The sequence below is a fragment of the Neofelis nebulosa genome, chromosome 13 (assembly GCF_028018385.1).
Source record: "Neofelis nebulosa isolate mNeoNeb1 chromosome 13, mNeoNeb1.pri, whole genome shotgun sequence".
NCBI classification, from domain to species: domain Eukaryota; kingdom Metazoa; phylum Chordata; class Mammalia; order Carnivora; family Felidae; genus Neofelis; species Neofelis nebulosa.
This window is the reverse complement of record NC_080794.1, coordinates 23,911,150-23,932,254: the sequence shown is the minus strand read 5'-3', so window position 1 is coordinate 23,932,254 and position 21,105 is coordinate 23,911,150. Positions and strand designations below refer to the sequence as shown.

The 21,105-nt window shown below is 49.1% G+C and overlaps 1 protein-coding gene across 1 annotated transcript in view; it reads right to left on the bottom strand.

Moving 5' to 3' along the window:
• The window catches only part of LOC131492409 (liprin-alpha-1-like), a 68,616-nt gene extending 48,226 nt beyond the window's left edge, over positions 1-20,390 (bottom strand). The window contains 4 exon segments of the mRNA XM_058696036.1: positions 7,619-7,720; positions 19,659-19,727; positions 19,917-19,996; positions 20,279-20,390. Of these exon segments, the coding sequence (XP_058552019.1) occupies positions 7,619-7,720; positions 19,659-19,727; positions 19,917-19,996; positions 20,279-20,390 (363 nt within the window).
• Between the last annotated feature and the right edge of the window lie 715 nt (positions 20,391-21,105).

Here is a 21,105-nt window from a genome sequence, read left to right as displayed (position 1 = left end):
GAAAGCTGTGTCCCCCTGGTCTGTGTCTCTGCCTTTCAAAAGACCAATTTCACACCAGCATTAAGATAGTCTCTTCCTTGGTGTGCTCATGGTGCCCAGAAACTTTCACGGTCTTGGCCCCCATCTCTGCTCCTTTCCACTTATATCATTCAGAAAGGTGTCGTCAATGAGGAGTGAAGCCCACACAGGGGATTGTAAGAAACAGAGACAACCCAAATGAAAACAAGAGGAAAATCACCTTTGGGGAAAAGGGAGACAGAAGGACACTGGTGACTCATAGCACAAAATAGGGTCAGTTTCCCATGGATCTCATCAGCACCCCCTCTTCCTTGGGAATGGGCATGGTGTGGCCTTCCTAAGATTCCACATCTGAAAGAGCAGGGCCCCGGGGTGGGGATGCCTGGGAGAACGGCTCTCAGAGGCCACCAACAAGCTCTCTGGCCACAGTGTGACAGCTCTAAGCTTGGGGGGCTGGGCAGCTGGGCCACCAAGTGCACACCCACAGCCCCGTGGGTTTAAAAATTAACATGAATAAAAAAGAAAATAAGATGTTGGAGACCAAGACAACCTTAGCCCTCTATTTTTGCAATGTGACGATGCCTTACTCACTGCTTTAATTACAAGTGAAATTTTTTTTTGTTTTTGTTAACTTTATTTTGAGACAGAGCACATGCATGAGTGGGGGAGGGAAGAGAGAGAATCCCAAGCAGGGTCTGTGCTGTCAGCCCAGGGCTCGATGCGGGCCTCAAACCCACAAACCATGAGATCGTGACCTGAGCCGAGGACAAGAGTCAGACGCTCAACCAACTGAGCCACCCAGGCTACCTTAATTAAACAATTTTCAATTAATGGACACTATTTTATTCTCCTGAAAATGTTTACAAATAGCTTTTACTTAATATTCCGAGAGCATCCTGGCCTAAAAACCAGAGCCATGGCCCTGAAGCACGGAGGCCAGGCTGTGGGCCCCCCCTCAGCACCAGTGGAGAAAGGTTCTGTTCGCCTCCTCTTAGGATGGCTGGCCGGATGCACTGAAAACAATCCAAGCAAGCGGGACGGCAGCCACCGGTTGCGCAGGAGAGGCTGACCTACTCTCTAACTGCTGGATGTGCTCTGGTGTGTGTGCCCCGAAACCCTGTAGGCGGCCACCATGCCCATGGCTCACAGCGGACGGAGGCCTTGGAGGCGGCACAGTGGGACACAGGCCTCCCTGCACCTGGCCCTCACCACAGCCCAGCCTGGCTGGCATCCTGGCGTCCAGGCCTGATGCTGCTTCCTCTCACGTGTGGGCAGGATGGTTTCCTCTTGCATCACTGTCTCCCACGCACGTCCTAGTGCCTTTCCAGAGTGGTTCCTGTCTCAGGGGTCCCTGAAAGTGCCTTCTACCAAAGCAGAGAACACACACCCCCACCAGGCCCACGCACGCTCGTGGCTAGGAGAGGTCCAGCACACTCGAGTGAGAAGATCAACCGGCAGTAATCCTGATGCACACCAGAGGTCCTCTTGACAATTTTCCATCTTCTGCTTTCTGCCTGGACAGTCTAGGGTCTGTCGTGTGACCCGAGAGTCCTCTTCCCCATGGGAGGGTTGGGCCCGTCCTCCCCACCCTGATGCCTCCGCGGTAGGACTAGGCAGAGCAGGCCTTCTCCAGAAACAGGTGGACTGGGGAGGTGGTCCCATCTATGTCCAAATCTCTGGAACCTGTGCATGTGACTTTATTTGGAAAAGCAGGCTTTGTAAGTGCAGCTACGTGGAGGACCTGGAGACCACCCTGGACTCCCTGGGGAGGGGGCTGGGGAGTACACGGAGGAATGTTCTTAAAAGAGGAGTCAGGTAAGATCCACCGAGAAGGGACAGGGCATGGGGCCCAGCAAGCACCGAAGCCGGGCAGGATGGAGCCTCCCTGCTCCCGCTGAAATCTGCCCATGCACCCGGTGGTGTGGGCACAGCGCTGGCCTCAAGTCAGGACGGGGAAAGGTGCCGCAGGAAGACAAGGAGGAGAATCAGAAGAATCCACGCCACTTCTTCCCACCGAGGACTCAAGCGACAGGGGGGTAAGAGAAAGCAGAACGTCAGAGATGTTGAGAAACACCATCAAGTGAAGCCACATCATCAGGAAGGAGGCAACAACCCCTCTTGGGCATGCGCCTGCTGCCCCTCTGCAGAGGCCATGGGGACAGACCCCTCCCGGTACCGCGGAGCACCCACCTGGGAGGTGGCAGGACTCGACCAGCAAAAGGCGAGGAGGAAAGTGTGAAGTCACAATTGCATTCAGAACACTCGACGTGACCCACAAGAAAGGACCTTAGGGGCAGCAGTGATGAGTATACAGTGGACTCAAGGAGGAGTGTGTAGCGGAAGGAGAGTCAAGGGTATTCGGTGGGACCTGGCGGGTCTGTGGAAAGGTCTGCAAGCCCCGGAACATTCAGTATGGGGCGAGCACAGCCAAGGATGGCTAACGCGTGTTCTCAGAGAGGCCACACCCCTCGGACATCTGCTTGGTGCTTGGTCTGTTTCTCAACTGACATTTCTTTTTTCAGCATCATTGGATTCACCAAATCAAGTTTTAATAAACCGCGTGCAACCGAATATACCTATGGGGAATTGGTCTGTTTGCAGAAACTCTCAGATGCCTAACGCTTACCCAGCTTTGGTGGGGAAAAAAACAATCTTAGATGTAAAACGCAGGGAAGCACTTTGTTGTTCCAAACCTCACACTTAACACTAAGGACCAGGAAGTGCAGAAACTAACGATCAGCCAGCAAAGTTCTCAACAGGAAGACACAGAATGACCTAACTATGCCCTGACAGAAAGGAGAAGGGAAGTCTTACTCCACAGAAAGTAACTATGTGTCCTTCACAGTTAGTAAACGATCGGCCCTGGCGGGAGAGACAGTACAGGAAGAGGAAATCCCAGCGATTGTCAGCTGTGCCCTCCACACAAGGCCCACGGGTCAGGGCGTCCATCCCTTGACCCAATGGCCATAAGCTCTCTGTGGCGGGGAGGGAAGGAACCATCCCAGAGTCGCCTGAGCTATGAGGGATCTTGTGCCACAGCCTCCTGAGTTGGCCTCGTGAGGGCTGCTTCGGAATCTGTGTCTTCTCCTGTCTCTGCCCCTCCCATGCTCATGCTCTGTCTCTCTGTCTCTCAATAATAAATAAACATAAAAAACGTAAGGAAAATCTACAAATGGGGAATGAGGTCCACTCTTTAAACTTGTTCACAAACAAATGTAAAAGTTGATTTCCGTAAGAACAGTAAGACCTTTATTAGAGTTGCACTACATTATTTCCAGGGTCTCGCGCCTTCCTCCTGGGTGTACACCCAGCACTCTGCCCCGCGGTGGGAGCCCAGTGCTTCCTGATTGGTCTTCTGAGAGTTGTGGTGCCAGGGAGCTCAGGGTGGGCGTGGGGCAGGGGTGGGGGGAGGACTGGCCCAGGTCCCCCCCCCGCCCAGGCTTGCCGCGGCCTCAGCTCCCAGGTTCTGTGGGTCACTCCAGGCAAGCTGCCCAGGCCCCCAGGACTAGGCTCTGATAGAGCCAACGCACTGAGGACACCCACGATGCCTAGTTGTAGTAGGTGGAAGAGCACACTAATATTCAAGCAGATAAGCAGAAGTTAGGAGTCATCATAGATCATTGAAGTCTGAGCGCGCCACAGCCTTGTTACATACGAAGTCGGCCATTCTCCACCATTGTTCACATTCCAGTCAAAGAGCCTCCCGTGGCGCCGTCGCCGAGGGGCTGGGGCAGGTCAGCATGTCACGGACCGACGACCAGCTGCATCTTCTTTGGCTGCATAGAGGACAGAGAGGAAGTGACCCAGAAGTCTGCAGGGAGAGTCTCTGCTGACACAGCAGCTAAGTCACAAATGTCCTTGGGTCTACACTGTTTTCTCCAAGAAGGTGCCTTCCTAAAGTTTTGTCATCCTCCAGAAATCAAGACTGATTGGAAATTAAAAAACAAAAGTGTATACTAAAGTTACCAGCCCTTTAAAATGACCTCGCTCTGCAATTTTGTTTACAGGTATTTACCCACATTCCTGACAGCCATTGGGCCCCCTGCCCAGAAGGCAGTCCCAGGGGGTAAAGGGAGACAGGGCCACACTTGTGCCAGGACCCCGACCGGGCACAAGTCAGCAGAGTCCTGGGCTGCCTGGGCCTGCTCCACTGTCTATGTGAAATCACCTTCCTGCCATAGAAGAGACTACCTTTTCGCTTTCCAAATAGTCTTTAAGCTGCAGACTGTGCCACACACTGGAACAGTCCCACAGCACCCTTTCCCTTGCCCTGTTCTCCTCACAAGCATGTGTTCATTCTTATGGCAATCACGACAGTCTTAAGTAGTGGTGTGGGAGTAAATCAGTCCTGGTTTTGTAGAAGGAGAATACAACGTTTTGCGTCGTTTCAAATAAATAACTGAAACATTCCTCCAGAGCACAAGGCCCTGGATTGCAGTGAGATATCCGGCTACCCCCAAAACACAACTTACAGGCTCTATTCCCAGGCTGCAGCCAACGTGTTATGTCAAAAACATTTCTGAAGACTATCCGTGTCAAATAGCAAAAATGAAAGAAACCAAACTCCTCATCTCTGTGAAACTATTGGTGTCTCAATAGCTAATTGGTTTATTTATTTTCTTATAGTTTTCTTTTTTCATTTTTGAAAGAGACAGAAACAGCAAGAGTGGAGCAGGGGCAGAGAGAGAGGGGGAGAGAGAATCCTAAGCAAACTCCCCACTGTCAGCACTGCGCCCAACGCGAGGCTCAAATTCACCAAGTGTGAGAACACGGCCTGTGCCGAAACCAAGACTCACATGCCTCACTGACTGAGCCACCCAGTTGCCCCTGTTTTACAGTTTGAGAGACAGAGAGAGAGAACGAGTGTGTATGAGGACAAAGGGGCAGAGAGAAAGGAGGATGACGACGCAAAGCAGGCTCCACGCAGAAAGCAGCCAACCCACACTTTTTGTTACCTCTGAACTTACAAAAATACACATTTCGGGGAGCGGTGGGGTGGGAGAACCAGAAGGCACTACCACGAATCTTAGTGTTTTCATTACAGAAAGTATAAGGATGTGAACGAAAACACATCAGCAACATCTAAGGGACAGAATTTTCCCAGCATGGTTCCAGGAGCAAGAGGTCTACTTTCAGTATCAAATTGCATACAGTCAGGTGGCAACTATCCAAGTTAGTGTAAAACACTTTTATACACTTCAAACATAGGGACATTCAAATCAGACCACTGTTAAACAGTTTCTACAAATTTCCATTCCCAGGGAACCAAAAGCCTGAGGGTTCCTACGGAATTGTGAGCAGTAACAGAAATAACGGCAATTCACCTGAACTACAACTGACAGCGTGCCGGTCATGATCGTTATTATGAGTTCTGAGAAGGAGACTACATTGAGGCAGACAGAAAGAGAAACCAACGGACAAGTCCGGGGACTGAAGGGGAAACGGCCTGTAGCGGGAAGGTGCCCTGTGGGCCCAGTGCGGACATGAGGCACCCCACTCCAGACCTCGCAGGCACTCGGGGCACTGAAGAGTGGCCACATGAGTTGCCTGCTGTCCAGTATCGCAGAGCCCACTGAGTTCTTCCCCGCCTCAAGGCCCCGTACCGTCATCCCACCATCTCCAATGTCCCCACTTGGCCCACCTCCTGCTCCACCCTGCTAGACTGCAAACCACCTCTTCTGTTGAAGAGGGCTCACTTTTATTTTTCAGTTGTCGGATCACTGGGATGTGGTCTCAACCTGCCTCCTTCATCCACTTAATTCAGCTCTGGGACACGCTCAACCCACATGCGATCTGCTCTGCAGTGGAAAGTCCCAGAGAGATATGCCCGCACCACTCCCGTGGGCCCCCATCCCGGGCATCACAGTGCCTCAGCTGCTTCGTAGGAAACGAAACCCACTGCTGTTACTCGTTGTCAGGATCAAGACCAGTTAAAAATAAGAGGTACTGAATAGATGGCAAAGGTCAGAGTCTATTTATTTAAGAGAAACTCAAAAACTACAGGGGAAGGAAAAAGGAGGGCAACCTAGTGAGTACTCCAGAGAGACCACCAGATGAATGACAGTTTCTGAATGCTGCTGACCATGTCCTCACAGGGGCTGCAGTTACACATAATGAGATGGAGCTTCTGTGATCATAGTATCTCGTGGATATTTAGATGCAGACACTCTTAAAAGCCATGAGACTGCAGTGCTCCCACTGTTCCCATTTACAAGTGATTAAAAAGAAGCACAGGAATGCTACAACGTAGCTTCCCCAGAGCCCCAAACTCATCTGTGCAGGAGCCAGGCTCAGAGTCAAGTGCTCTGGGGTCACGCCCTCCCTGCACAACTTCTCAAGGTGGACTGGGAATCCTCGGGGGTCCTTTCCAGATTTCATACATGCTCTACGTCCTCCAGGAACCATACTTTAATACGGGCCTCAGGTTCACTGTGGAGGAGATATAACCTATTTGCAGCGATATAGAACACTGAACAAACAACCACTGCTTCAAAAGCAGGTACAGCTGAGAACTGCTCAGCAAGATGACAAATAACACAACGCTTATTTTTTAAAATATATTGTGTTTATCAGCTTGTCCACCCAATTTGCTGAGTCCCAGGGCACCCTGGGAAGAAGAGTTTTCAACCTCCAATTCAGCGGCTGTGGGGAAGCAGAGTGATGAAATGGGAGGCGGGGGGTGTCAACAGCCACGTGAAGGTCTCCCGACGGGGAGGGGTCTGCAGGTCGAGTGACTGCGGATCTAGAGGAACGATGCCAGTAAGACCTCCCGCATGCGGGAGCCATGCAAAGGACACCAACCTGTTCAGGTGGTCTTGTCACTAGCGTGGCCGGGGTGGACCTTTTGTTTCTTGCCTAGCAAGCAGCGCACTGAAGACTGATGACCTTCTTTTTGGGGGCATCGTACAGCGAGTCCTGGCTACTGCTAATGCTGCTGAGGTTGCTCAAGGGGCCATCCTGAGAGCCTGTCGATCTGGGTGACGCACGGAAGAGCATCTTCCACGTGTGCTCGGCATAGGACACACCGCCCCACGCGAGTGAGAAGCACAGGCCGGCAGCTGCTGGGGAGGGCTGCCCCCAGGGAGCTGACACTCTCTCCCTCCCAAGCAGATCTGGACTCTAAGTGCCCTGGGTGGAGAACGCTCGGCAGCCCTTTCAGGCCGTGACACGGGAGCATAGAGCACACGCACAACCAGAGCCAGCCCAGGACACAGTGCCAGTAACACAGGTGCCACCACAGTGGTTCGTACGTGCTGAGTGTGTTACCAGAACGGACCGTGAGCACGGCGTGGGACGAGCTCAGATGGCATGCACTCCACACCTGAGGGCACAACGCCGCCTACCCACCAGGCCTCGGTAGGGGAGAGCCCAGGGAGGACAGATTCCACCATACAGATGGGGAGGCAGCCGCCAGGCCCTGGAATAACGTTCCGTTCTGCAGCTACTTCTACCAAACTCCAAACGTTCAAAAAATGTAGGAGAGGAAGGACACAGTGGGCAAAGACCGAATCAAACACCCCACGTTTGACTTGAAGACAGCGAGGCCTTTTCAACCGCCTCTCGCTTCATGCACATCTCGTCGTAACATGGTGTTCATTACTTGTGAAATGATGACATCCTTCCGCGCGTTGTCTAGGTCTTCCTCCACCTTGGCCACGAGAGTGGAGAGGGCAGCTAGGCACTCCTTCATCTGGCTCTGCACCTTTGAAAGCCAGAAAGGGAAGCAACATGTGATGGCCCCCACTGCTGGTCTTCATATGTTTTTTTTTTTTTTTTTTAAAACAAGGGGTAAAAAGGAAACCCCCTCCATTCATATCCTGTGATGATGTCTGGAGCTGACCTCTTTGCATGTGGCCCCTGATTCTTCTTCGAAGAAACTATACCACTCCAGTGCCACACATAACTGCTCTCTCACCTGGAACCAAAGGGATTGAGTTTGTACGCAGAGGTGTTTCATTAATCCTTACTGTAAAGCCACCCTAAGGTCCCCTTCGCTTTAAATAACATGACAGAATGCTGGTAAGGTCTTTCACGGATGCTCATGTTCACAAACTTGCTTGTTAACAGCTTTCAATTTGACATTGGAGACAAATCTTCCCCGAAATAAATTACATTATGCAATTTGTACCAGCAAATCGATACACACAACATTTCCACCAACCACTGCTTTTTAACCAAACAGACCCGTCTTCTTACAAGAATTCAAGAAGCTTAAAAGGAAACTCCAGTCACACAAACACGCAATGTATGCCTGATAACACACAGCATGTGCACAGGTCGAGAACCGCTGTGGCTAGGCACACTGTTTCATCCTCCGTTTTGTCGTTCTCCATAATGGAGTTCAAGACCTTAAGCACCTCCGCCTCACTGGACACGCCGGCCTGAGTCTTCGCCTGTCGCCCTATGACTGTTTTCCGAAGAGATCTCTAGTGCCTGGAGATGAGGAATTCCAAATGTTCCAGCAGCAGCTGGCGGGAGAGGCAAAAGGAAAAGCGTGTTTCAAGAACACCTTCAATTCCAGGCCTCAAGTTCACCAAATGCGAAACCAAGTCTGAATCCCTTCAGTTCAGTCCCCAGTTAGGGAGCTGCCCCCACGAATGTGTTAAGAGAGCCTTACTTCTCCACACAGATCAAACGAGGTCTGAGAACAATGGGTCCCAGCCAACTCCATGGGGACATGTGGACAAGAGGAGTGAATGGTGTCGTGTGTTTAAAGACACTGGCAGTGCGCCTACTGACCCTGATGTTGTTTCTCTCCGCCTTCAGTTTGACGACCTCTTCCTCTGTCTGCAAGAGCTGCTCCTACAGCTGGTGAGCTCCGCAGTGAGTGCTGTACACTCCAGGGGTCGGAGAGGGGACAAAAGTGGAGAGTCACAGGGGGTCATGAGCCAGAGCACACCAGGCCTCCGTGGCTCTCCAGAGTCCACTCACCCCAGTCCACTCACCCACCAACCTCAAGTAGCAACACACACAAGTCCCCTCCTCACCACCCACAGGAATCCCGGGGATTTTCGGAGGGACCGACACTCAAGGGGACAGACATTTTCAGGTGCCTGGAAGGTCTAGGACTCAGGAACTCTGCTGACTCGGGAGCAACAGGCCGAGAAGGCTGCTGCCCATCCCCAGCCTCTGGCCTCGTCTGGCAAGCAGGCTTGTGGAGCGGCAGTGGGGAAAGGCTGACGGTACTCAAAGGCTGCCGTTGTAGCCTGAACACCCGGCTCGATAAAAGTCAACCATACCAAACGGGCTTTTCAAAAATGATGGTAGGACTCGACGAAAGGGAGAGTTTACGACTTATTTCCTTAGTCAAGCAGGAAATATTATGGAGGAAGGGTTTCTGAGGAGAGTGATGCCAGGGCCCACCACCCCGCGTGGGGTTTCTCTCCCGCCAATACCCAGCACCCACCCAGGACATGGTGTACAAGTGGGCTCCAAGGAGGTGGACGCACACTCTCCAGTCAGTCGAACGCAGAGCCCGGTGCAGGGCTCACTCTGTGAACCAGGACATCATGACCTGAGCTGAAACCAAGAGTCAGACGCTTAACCCCCTGAGCCACCCAGGCGCCCTAGAGCTTTTGGCTCTGTAGGACAAATGAGGGGATAAGGTTCACTTATCAACTGACATTCCAAATAGCGAGAGTGGTTGATTCGTCAATTCTAGAAAATCATTGTACAAACAGGTGACATTCTTCAAGTTCCTTCATGAATTAACCCTTTCCTAATCAACGGGAACTTTACCACAGAACTACCCACGTTCCTCGCAATCTGACTTGACAAGGTGAACCCATAGAAGCCTATCTGATCCTTGATGTAGGACTGTGCAGGCCCATTTCTATGTGGGGATTTTCTTTTTTCCAATAAATACATCGGAAACTTTTCTGGAGATGTGTGACATTTGGAAAGACTGGCAGATGAGCTGAGCAGCTTTGAAATATCAAAAATAGTAAGTAAAAGGTAGGGCATGAGAGCATGAAATATAGGCAGATACTAGGCTATAATAGCATTTCCTACCCGAAAGCATACACAAATCTACTCTAACAAGGTAATACTCACAAAAATGTGCTCATGTAAACAGACCATACCTACATGGTGCCATTTGCAGTCAAGAGAAAGGCAAACAAATGTGGAGACGCAGGATTAAGTCCTAACCGCCCAACGTGAGCTTTAGCGGATGCTGTCCTCTGGGGGAAGTGTGCACCACCTCCTGTTGCTATTGAGGTCCCCTCAAGTGTTGCACGAATCTGCTGATCAGCAACCGGGAAGCAGTTCCTTTCTCCGGTAACTCAGGCACCACAGTAAAAGTGATTTCTCAGGGTTCCTGTGTATTTTTCAGTGTGTTAAGCGTTCGAGGGAGCATGCAGCCAGGCCTCCTGGGACCCATGTGTGTCACCACCACCTAAGCGGTCATCAGGAGGAACGTCGTGTGCGAGACTTGTGTGCACTTAAACAGCCTATCCTCACACGGGCATAAGGGCAGTAAGATCTGACATACAACGAATAACGTGTTGTTCCATAACCTGGCTTTCAAATAATGACATTACCTTGTAGCATGCCTCTCTCTGTCCCTGCCCAGAGAAAATCCCTCTCAGCCTACTACCACAGGCAGGTTTTGTAATGTAACAATGTGTTCAGACTGTATTAGGAATATGGCTGTAAAACTGCAGGCTAGAAAAGCTTTGTAACCATTCATTCACCCGTGTATCTCCTAGGCCATGACGAAGCAATCGTACTGATTACACCAGACCATCATGAAGTTTCACCCTTCATTGGTAATGCATGAATTGTTACATTCGTATATACACAGGAATCTTTCCAATTCCTCTCATTTCTGATGCATAGTGCTAATGATACACGTAACAGCGTAGTATGTCACCTAAGCCAGCACTGATGTGGATTCTGATAGACAATTCATTCTAGAAACAAACGGAGAATAAACTTAGGGATCAATACAGTGCCGAGCTGTGCACCTATTTCCCTGTAACTTAAAACTGTTTCTCTAGCTTACTTGACTCGAAGAATATAGTATATAACACACACAAGATACAAGTGCTAATGCACTGTTTGTGTTTCTACTAAGGTTTCTGGACAACAGGAGAGTTTGAACAGTTAAGTTTTCTGGGGACGCAAAAGTTTTACATGGATTTTCAATTGTGGGCAGGGTGGAACCCCAAATACCAAGTTGTTCTACGGTCAGCTGTACTCATCCGTGGGGAAGAACGAAGCAAGCAAGACCATTGTCAACAACAGAAAAGAGTAAAATAGAAATAGATTTTCTGTTTTAATTTTTTAATGTCATTCTTTATTTCTTAGAGACAGAGACAGAAAGCAGCAGGGGAAGGGCAGCGAGAGAGGGAGACAAGGAATTCAAAGGAGACTCCAGGCTCTGGGCTGTCAGCACAGAGCCCGATTTGGGGGTGACCTCTCCAACACAAAGATCATGACCCGAGCTGAAGTCGGTCACTTAACCGACTGAGCCACCCAGGAGCAGAATAGGAGCAGTTTGGAGGGTCCTTGTACACAGGGCAAACATGTTTCCCCAAACCACTTAGTTACCAAGGTGCTCAGCAACACCAAGCACTAAGGGTCAGCAGGCAGGACACAAGTTCAGGAAGAAAGGCCGGCTTCTCAGAGAGCGTGGCGTATTGTACACGGATGGGGCAGGGAGCCAGCATCTCTGCACAGCAGGAGGCACCCCCCCCCCCCCAGACAAGAGGCTGCCAGGCAATTGCGGCAGGAGCAGGGAAGACTGCAGTACTTGGCCCCTCCCTGAGTCCACCCGAGTGAAGATAGGGTATAGATCTCCAAGGACCTCACAGATGGCCTCTGAAACAGGCAAGGTCCACGCCACAGGACCCACAGACCAGCAGGGAGACGGAAGAGCAGGAAAGAGGAAAAGCCATCTCCCTGGCTTCTGACCACCGGACCAGGGAGCAAGCTGCCCTGTTCCCAGGAGGAGGCACAGGTGTGGGGAGGAGGGTGGTGGCCCGTGCGGAACTCAAAGAGCCCACAGTCCGCCCAGATGGAGCTTCACTACGAGGTGCTTAGAAAGGCGTCCGGGAGACAGAGTGGGGTGCATGAAGGAGAACACAGGGCAGCCGAACCTCCCAAGGAAAACCACCTCCCCGAGTCTGACCCACACCGACCCATGGGACAAAACGGCCATCCTGCAGCCACACTGTGCACACGTTCCCCCTATTCCACCGAACTACACACTCCCATGCCCTTCTACTGCTCTCCGTAAAACCACATACGTCTCTGGGCGAGGTACCTGCAGCACATACTCAGTGTTCAGCACCTAGTACAGTGCCTGCCACGCACTCCAGGAACAGGTGAATACTTTAGTGTACGCCTTATACCCACACACGTAAAATTACACGTTGCTTTTAAATATTACGTAGTTCTGTATAGGATATAAAGACGCACCCTGCCCTGTGCTTTATGTGATGGGTGATGGAGGGGCTTGTACCTGTTGCCTAAAGCACGAATCTTAGAGCTCAACCCACACGTTAGAAGGAGCCACTCTACCCAATGATGTCTACACTGCATCCATTCTTGTCTCCTCCCCCAGCCCATATCCACACATTACCAGCACCAGCTTTTAAAAAATTCAACAACATCATGCCAGTCCTTCCCCCTGAGGACACAATGACCCCAGGCCCTTATCTGAAAACCCAACTCCTCACGGGGTAGGTTCTGTCCCAACACCAGCTCCCTGGTGCCTCACCCGGCTCCGCTTCCGCTTCCATCGCTCACAACAAAGCCAAGCTCCTCCTTGACCCCGGCCTTTGGCCTCGGAGTCAGACTGCTGGGAGAGTGCTCGGTCAGCCTCAGCTCCCGGGCGACCTCTCCGGAAAAGGCCTTTCCTGAACCACCGTGCGCAAGTAAGCAACACTTCCTCTTAACCCCTTCACTCTTTCAGACACTCTTTCAGATGTGCCTCCACCACCATCTCCGAGGAGCACAGAAGCCAGAGCCTGGCGACCACAATGGTGCAGAGTCACAAAGGGGAGCCACAAAGGTGGGTGTTTGTGTCTCTGCAGATGGTTCAGGTGCACCAGCACAGAAACCCTTGTTGTGGGGTTTGCACTGTACACTTGAGGTGCATCCCGTCCCCAGCCTGCTTCAGAGTCTGGGTCCCTCCATCTGCCCCTCCCCTGGCCACACTCTCTGTCTCTCTAAAAAGTAAATAAACATTACGAAAATTAGAAAATAATGAACACTGATGAAACACTCAAAGAATAAGTGTCAATTAAGCCATCCACTTCCTCTGCCTGCCCTGCCACAGCCAGCCCGTCACCACAAAGCCTGCCCTGGGCAGGCACCTGACAGGGGAGGAGGGCGGTGGTGTAGGGGGGTGGGGCTGGGATGCTGACACCATCACCACCCCATGGACGCTGGCTGAGCGTGGGCAAACTGGATGGTCATTTTAGAAGAACGATGGGTAGTAGGCAAGGACTAGTGGGTTTTGTTTTCTCCTGTAAATGCTGATGACCAAAATGTTCACTATGACTTCTCAGTCTTTTCCGGCTTGCTCTTATACGTGTGAGTAGTCAGTTAGCCAACCCATCCTGAACTAGGAAAAACGAGTTCAATTTTAAGCATATTTGAAGGCATCAAGGAGACACTGAGGCAGTCACAACTGGAAGGACTGAGACACCAACAAAAGGGAAGCCCGCTGAGCCAACTCTAATGTTCACAGTCCTCTCTCTCCCTCAAGGAATTTGAGGATTCTGAATTTCCTCAGGGATTGGAGGCAATATATACGAATGAGCTGCAAAGGAAACCTAACAGAAGGGCAAGCAGAAAGTTGCAGCTAACCGAGCTGTGGACAGCACAGGGAGGCACAGAAAATGAGCCTGGCACTCGACAAGCACTGCCTGAGAAGCTGACCCTTCAATAATCTCATTGTGTTACAGAGAAAATAACGGGGCTTTGGGACATAGCCCCAAGGAGGGGTCCTTGGAAATACTCCCGGCATCAAGATGGAGACACCGGAGGACTACACGGAGGTGGGGGACAGCGTGAGCCCAGCTCACACTGCACCTTACAAAGACTGAGCCCCAGTCTCAGGTCACTCACGCCTGACTGAGCCCAATAACCTCCGCACTCGGGGTGTGTGGGATGAAATGCTGAAGAAATACAACCACACGAAGAGCCTCTATGCTTCTACATAATGTCCAACACAAAATTAAAAACAAAGAAGCAAAGTAAAGAAAAAGAAAGAAAAGAAGAGTAGAGAAAAGAAAAGGAAATGAAAGGAAACAGAAGAAAAGAAAAGAAAAACAAAAGAAAAGAAGAAAAGAAAAGAAAAACAAAAGAAAAGAAAAGAAAAGAAAAGAAAAGAAAAGAAAAGAAAAACAAAAGAAAAGAAAAGAAAAGAAAAGAAAAGAAAAGAAAAGAAAAGAAAAAAGAAAAGAAAAGAAAAGAAAAGAAAAGGGATGTCTGGGTGACTCAGTCGGGTAAGCATCCCAATTTGGTTCAGGTCATGATCTCATGGTTTATGGTTTGAGTCCGGTGTCAGGCTCTGTGCTGACAGTGAAGAGCCTGGAGCCTGCTTTGGATTCTGTGTCTCCCACTTTGTCTCCCCCTCCCCTGCTCAAGAATTGTCTCTACCCCTCTCTCTTTCAAAAGTAAATAATATTAACACAAAAAATTCTTTTAATAAGAAAAGGAAAGAAACAAACAAGCAAACAAAAAAAGAGAGGCACCTGGATAGCTCAGTCTGCTCGTTGAAGTGACCAACACTTGGTTTCGGCTCACGTTTGTGAGTTTGAGCCCTGTGTTGGGCTCTCTACTGACAGAAAAGAGTGTCTGCTCAACAGTGTCTCTCTCTCCCCCATCCTCTACCCCCACCCCTGCTCTCACTTTCTTTCTCCCTCAAAATAAAAAAATATACATAAAAAAAAAACAGGTTTTGCATCATATCGACCCAAAGAAGAAAGAAGAGAAACAGACAAAGAGGAGACACATAGACTGGAATTACTGGATGCAAAAGTCAACTGTCCAAAAACCATTCTTGACAAATGGGAAATTTTCAGAGACTCAAAACAGACTCTCAAACTGCAAATTATCAGCGCTAAACTTAGGGTCTCCAGGTGCCTGAGTGGCTCATTTGCTTAAGCATCTGACTTTAGCTCAGGTCATGATCTCGTGATTCGGGAGTTTGAACCCCGTGTTGGGCTCTGTGCTGACAGCGCAGAGCCGAGAGCCTGCTTCGGCATCTGTGTCTCCCTCTCTCCCTGTTCTTCCCTTACTCACAACCTGTCTAGCTCTCCAACATAAATAAAAGTGCAAAAAATCTTGTTAATAGCATTAAGAACTCAGTCTATGGGCTTCACATCAGACTAGACACAGGTGAATAGCCTCAGTGAATTGAAAGATAGGTAGGTAAAAATATATCTAGACCATACACAGAGAAAACGTCAAGAAAATACACAAGCCCAAAAGACACAGAAGATATAGTAGAGACGTCCAATGGGAACCCTCAAAGTAGAGGAAACACAGAATGGATATTAACACATCCCTACAAAGATAAGAATCAAAACTATTCCAAAACTGATAAAAGAACCATGAGAGTGACTCCACAAGGAACACCTCAGGCAAAAAGATGTTAACAGTCATGAGAGGACAAAGAGACCGCCTTCCATGGGACAACAACAACAACACTACCAGCTGACTCTTCAAGAAAAGCAAATGAAGCCAGATGATGGATTGGCATGTATGAAAGGTGAACTAAAATAGCCACCAACCTGGAAGTCTTTACCTAACAGAAACAGTCTTCAAAGTGAAGGCAAAATAAAGATGATTTTCAGGCAAAACAGAAGCAAAAACAAAAACAGAAACAACAACAAACAACCACAAAATACACACACACAAAAACCATGACTACACATCAAGTACAGACAGGAACTAAAAGCAATATTAAAGCAGCTCGTTGCAGAAAAGAAACGTAGTCTCTGACAGAAATATGAAAAAACAAGGCTCACAGAACAACGTCACAACAGAAAGGGTAACTATGAGAACAAACTTTAACAAGCATTAAGTGCACGAAACAATGAAAACAACGCCAAAATCCATCTAAAACTTAAAAATATTAGCCAACAAAAGGTGAAGAGGATTTCAGTGTGGTTCAAGTGTCAAAGGAAAGAGCAGGGGCGCCTGGGTAGCTCAGTGAGTTGAGTGTCCGACATTGGCTCAGGTCAAGATCTCACGGTTTGTGAGTTGGAGCCCTGCGTCAGACTCTGTGCTGATGGCTGAGAGCCTGGGGCCTGCATCAGATTCTGTGTCTCCATTTCTTCTCTGCCCCTCACCCGATTGTATTATGTCTCTCTCAAAAAACAAATAAACTTTAAAACAAAGAAAAGATAAAAGGAGAGAGCAGTGTCAGGGAAGCAGTACAAGTCCTGAATCAGGCAAGAGTCAGTTTAAAATGTACCTGCCTCTAGAAATATATTCCAATTACCTAACAAGATCAGTGTACAATTAAAAACTCCTTCCTACTTCTAAAGGAAGGCTAGAGACAAAAACAGCTGGGACAAAGAAGAAAGTGGTAATACACTACATGTAAACTAACATACCAGTCATTACATGTGCACAAATACTGCAAGCAAAAGGTTGACTCTCAAATTCGTTAGAAGGAAACTAAGCCTACGCTGGTCACAAAGGTACACCTTAAAACGTAAGATCACAGACAGGTGGAAGTAAAAGATCCCCAGGCAAACCCTACCGAACAGAAAACTGATGTGGCCGCTAGGACCGTCCAATAAAGTAACCTCTATAGCAAAAAGCTCTACTGGAGACAAAGAGGAACATTTCGCGATGGAAGTTCCATCTACCAAGAAAACAAGACTTCTAAACTTGCATAGACCTAATAACGCAATCTCGAAATACAGAAAAATTGACAAACATAGAAAAGGAAAAAGAGCCACATCCATAAGCATTATGGGAGACTTGAAGATATATCTCTCAGTATCTGACAGAACTGACGACAACAGAAAAATCAAGGCACTGGGACGGGGCTGTCCAGTATGCGGTCACGTGCTTTATTGCAAGTACTTGAACCGCGGATCCTCAAAGTGCGACGTGTGCAAAGTATAAAATGCACACCACATTTTAAAGACAACGTGATAAAAGAGAATGCAAAATCATTCATTAGTTTTTCTCAAGCTGGCTATACACTGAAATGATATTTTGGATATGCCTGTTAGTAATATTATTAAACTCATTCTCGCCTATTCCTGACTTGGTTTCAAGTGGTTAGTAAAATCTGAATTCTGTCATTAACAAACTTCATCTAACGTATAAATAGAGAATACTGCATTCCCCCCAGTACACATTATTTTCACGTGCCCAAGGAACAGTTCATGAAAACGAATATATGCCAGGCCATTAGGAAAGTCAGCTCATCTCAGAGGACTGAAATACTGCAGGGCATATTGACGGATTGCATTAGATTCACAGTTCATTTCCCCCAACAATTCATCACGCCCACAGTGATGGGATGAAGACAGGGAGACTTCCGGTGATGACCAGTCATGGGCGGCTGAGAGAGCACCGTCACCCCTGCCACCACAGGAGGACAGGGAGAAGCAGGCTGTCGATGAACCAAGAAGCTGACTCTCACCTGACCCTGAATCTGCAGATGCCTTGATCTTGAGAACTTCCCAGTCTCCTCAACTATACAAGAAGGTTCTGTGCTTATTAGGCAGCCAGTCGATGGAATTTTGTTACAATCACCCAAAAACACTGAGACAGATACCTTCATGGAATTAAGCTAGAAATCAGCACAAAGAGAACGAGAAAATCCCCCGAACATCAAGATGTGTTATGCTCCTAAAAATTGTGATGAATTAAGAAAAAGATACCACAATGAAAGTTAGAAAATAGTTTCACATAAAAGATCATAAACATTTGGCTTATCAAAACTTGCAAGATCGGGGCGCCTGGGTGGCTCAGTCAGTTAAGCATCTGACTTCAGCTCACGTCACGATCTCGTGGTCCGTGAGTTCGAGCCCTGCGTCAGGCTCTGGGCTGATGGCTCAGAGCCTGGAGTCTGCTTCTGATTCTGTCTCCCTCTCTCTCTGCCCCTCCCCCGTTCATGCTCTGTCTCTGTCTCAAAAATAAATAAACGTTAAAAAAAAATTAAAAAAAAACTTGCAAGATCAGTAAAGGTGTGCTTAAAGGGAGACTCATACCTTTAGAATACATACATCATAGGGATAGCTCAGTTGCTCGGTGACCAACTCTTGATTTTGGCTCAGGGTATGATCCCACGGCCACAAATCCATCCCCAGCCAGGCTCCACACTGAGTGGGAACCTGCTTGAGATTCTCTCTCTCTCTGTCTGTCTCTCTCTCTCCCCCTCTGCCCCTCTGCCCTGCTCATGCTCTCATTCTAAAATGAATCAACACACTAATAAGCAAATAAATACAATACACATACTGGAAAGGAACAAAGGCTAAAAATCAAATGAAGGATTTAGTTCAAGAACTACCAGATGGGACAGCAAACAATCACCAAGTAGATGGAAAACAAAAGGGCAGAAATCAGTGCTGCAGGAAACAAATAGTAAATGACAGAAATCAAAAAAAAAAAAAAAAAAAAAAAGCCCAAGTAGGTTCTATGAAAAAGAAACAAAGCACAAAGTACCAATATCAAGAAATTCTAAAGCAAATACCACACCAGATGCTGCAGATAGGAGGGATATTATACACAAGTTGACACTTATGCCTTGGAAAGTTTGGGAGGTCTGGGCAAAGTCCTAGAAAACAAAATGCCTTATCTAAATAGACACAAGAAGATATGGGAAATCAGAAAAATCCTATTTCCCCTTAAGAAAGGAATCTGCAATGAAAACCCTTCTCACAAGGAAAACCCTACACCAGCTGTTGGCCTAGCACTTCTTCCCAAAAGTAAAGAACACACACAAAAACTCTTCTGGGAAAGCACAAGGAGTGCTTCTTCCTACGTTGTTTTAGGAGGCCAGCACGACCTTAAACCCAAACCCCAGCAAGGACAGCACAAGAGGGTGCAAGGGAACACCCACGTCTCTCTTGAATACACATGCAAGAATGTAAAGCACACTATTTACAAATGGAATCCAGTGCAAAGAGAATGCATAGACATCAGGTTTGGATTAATCTAGAAGGCAAAAGTTGTTTTAAGTTAAACCACAACATTACACAAATCACTTGTCCCCAAAGATGCACAAAACACATTTCAGAAAATTTAGTATTATTATTTCTTTGATGATTGTTAAAAAATCAGAGCAAAACTAAAAATAGAGGAGAATTTTCATGTTTTGATACAACTATCTACGAGTGACGCCACGGCAAGTGTCATATGTACTGGTAAAATGCTGAACTCTTTGGGGCACCTGAGTGGACGGCCTGCCGAGCGGTTAAGCCAGCACTGCCACGAGAGGCGCCCCCCACATCACCCCGCCGCCACACAGCGGCCACCACGACTGACTCACGGGAGCCTGCGGGCGTCCACACGGACAGGCCGGCCTTCCTCCCGAGGGTGGCCAAATGCTGTCCCCCAAGTGAGCAGAACCAGGGCGCCCCGAGCCACCCGGCCTCTCACGGCTGGCACTGTGGCCTCTGCGGAGTCCGAGCGGCACTGGGTCCACCAGAACTCACCTGCCTCGATCGGGACGGTCTTCGGAGAAACAGGGGCCCCAGGGCGACATCTTCGTAGGTGGAAGACTTCTAGCAAGGGAGAACCCGGATGCTCAGAAGAGCACCTCCCTCGCCCTCCACAGCGCATGCGGGCTCCTACCGCCGTCAAGAGCCCGCTGGCCTCCCGCCCACCTCTCCGCCTGGCAAATGGGCTGTGGCGCCAGCACCAACGGAAACTACTGCGTCAGGGAGGAAACACTACCCGGTGGGACGCTGTACCGGCAGAGACTCCTCATCACGCACCCGCCGGAACGCACTCGGGTACAACGTCAGAGGCGAACCCGATCTCAGCTGCGGACCTTGGGCGATGGACACACATCAGCACAGGTTTGGGGCTGTGACAAAGGCATCGCCCTGGCGGCGGTTGGGGATACCTGCTCAGGGGAGAGGCTGTGCCTCAGTAAGAGCAGAAATGTGTGTGAAATCTCTGGAGGATCCTCTCACGTTTGCTAAAACTGCTCGAGAAAAGTAGCCAAGAAGCCAAAACCACCCCCAAAAATATGCATGGGCGGGCCTCCGTGCAATCATAACCCAACTCTGTGCTCTTTCCAAGCCCCTCCCCCACCCCCCTCCTCGGCCACCGACAGGGGCTCGGGAGCCTGTAAGAGCCCCGATGCCGCTGATGGGCCACGTTTGGGCCAGCTTCGGGACACCCTGGGCTACATTGGAGCCGCGCTGCTCCTGATTGTCCATGTTTCCCAAAGCGCGAGACCCCCCACCCCTTGTCGCTTTTGGAGGACACACTGTGTCCCAGCAAAGCAGCAGTGCTGACTGCCCACCCACAGGCACACTCTGATCTGTGTCAGGTGGCATCTCAGTGTGGTTTTGATTTGTAGTCCCCTGATGAGGAGTGACTTTGAGCATCTTTTCTTTTTTCTTGTATTCAATATAATTTATTGTCAAATTGGTTTCCATTCAACACCCAGTGCTCATCCCCACAGGTGCCCTGCTCAATGGCCATCACCCACTTTCCCCTCTCCCCCACCCCCCATCAACCCTCAGTTTGTTCTCAGTATTTAAGAGTCCCTTATGGTATGCCTCCTTCCCTCGCTGTAACTTTTTTCCAACTTTCCCCTCCCCTCTGGTCTCCTGTGAAGTTTCTCAGGATCCACATATGAATGAAAACATATGGTATCTGTCTTTCTCTGCCTGACTTATTTCACTTGGCAGAACACCCTGCAGTTCCTTCCACGTTGCTACCAATGGCCAGATTTCATCTTTTCTCATTGCCAAGTGGTATTCCATTGTATATAGAAACCTCATCTCCTTTATCCATTTGTCCATTGACGGGCATTTAGGCTCTTTCCATCATGTGGCTATTGTTGAAAATGCTGCTATAAACGTTGGGGTACGAGAGTCCCCTGTGCATCAGCACTCCTGAATCCCCTGAATTCTAGCAGTGCTATTG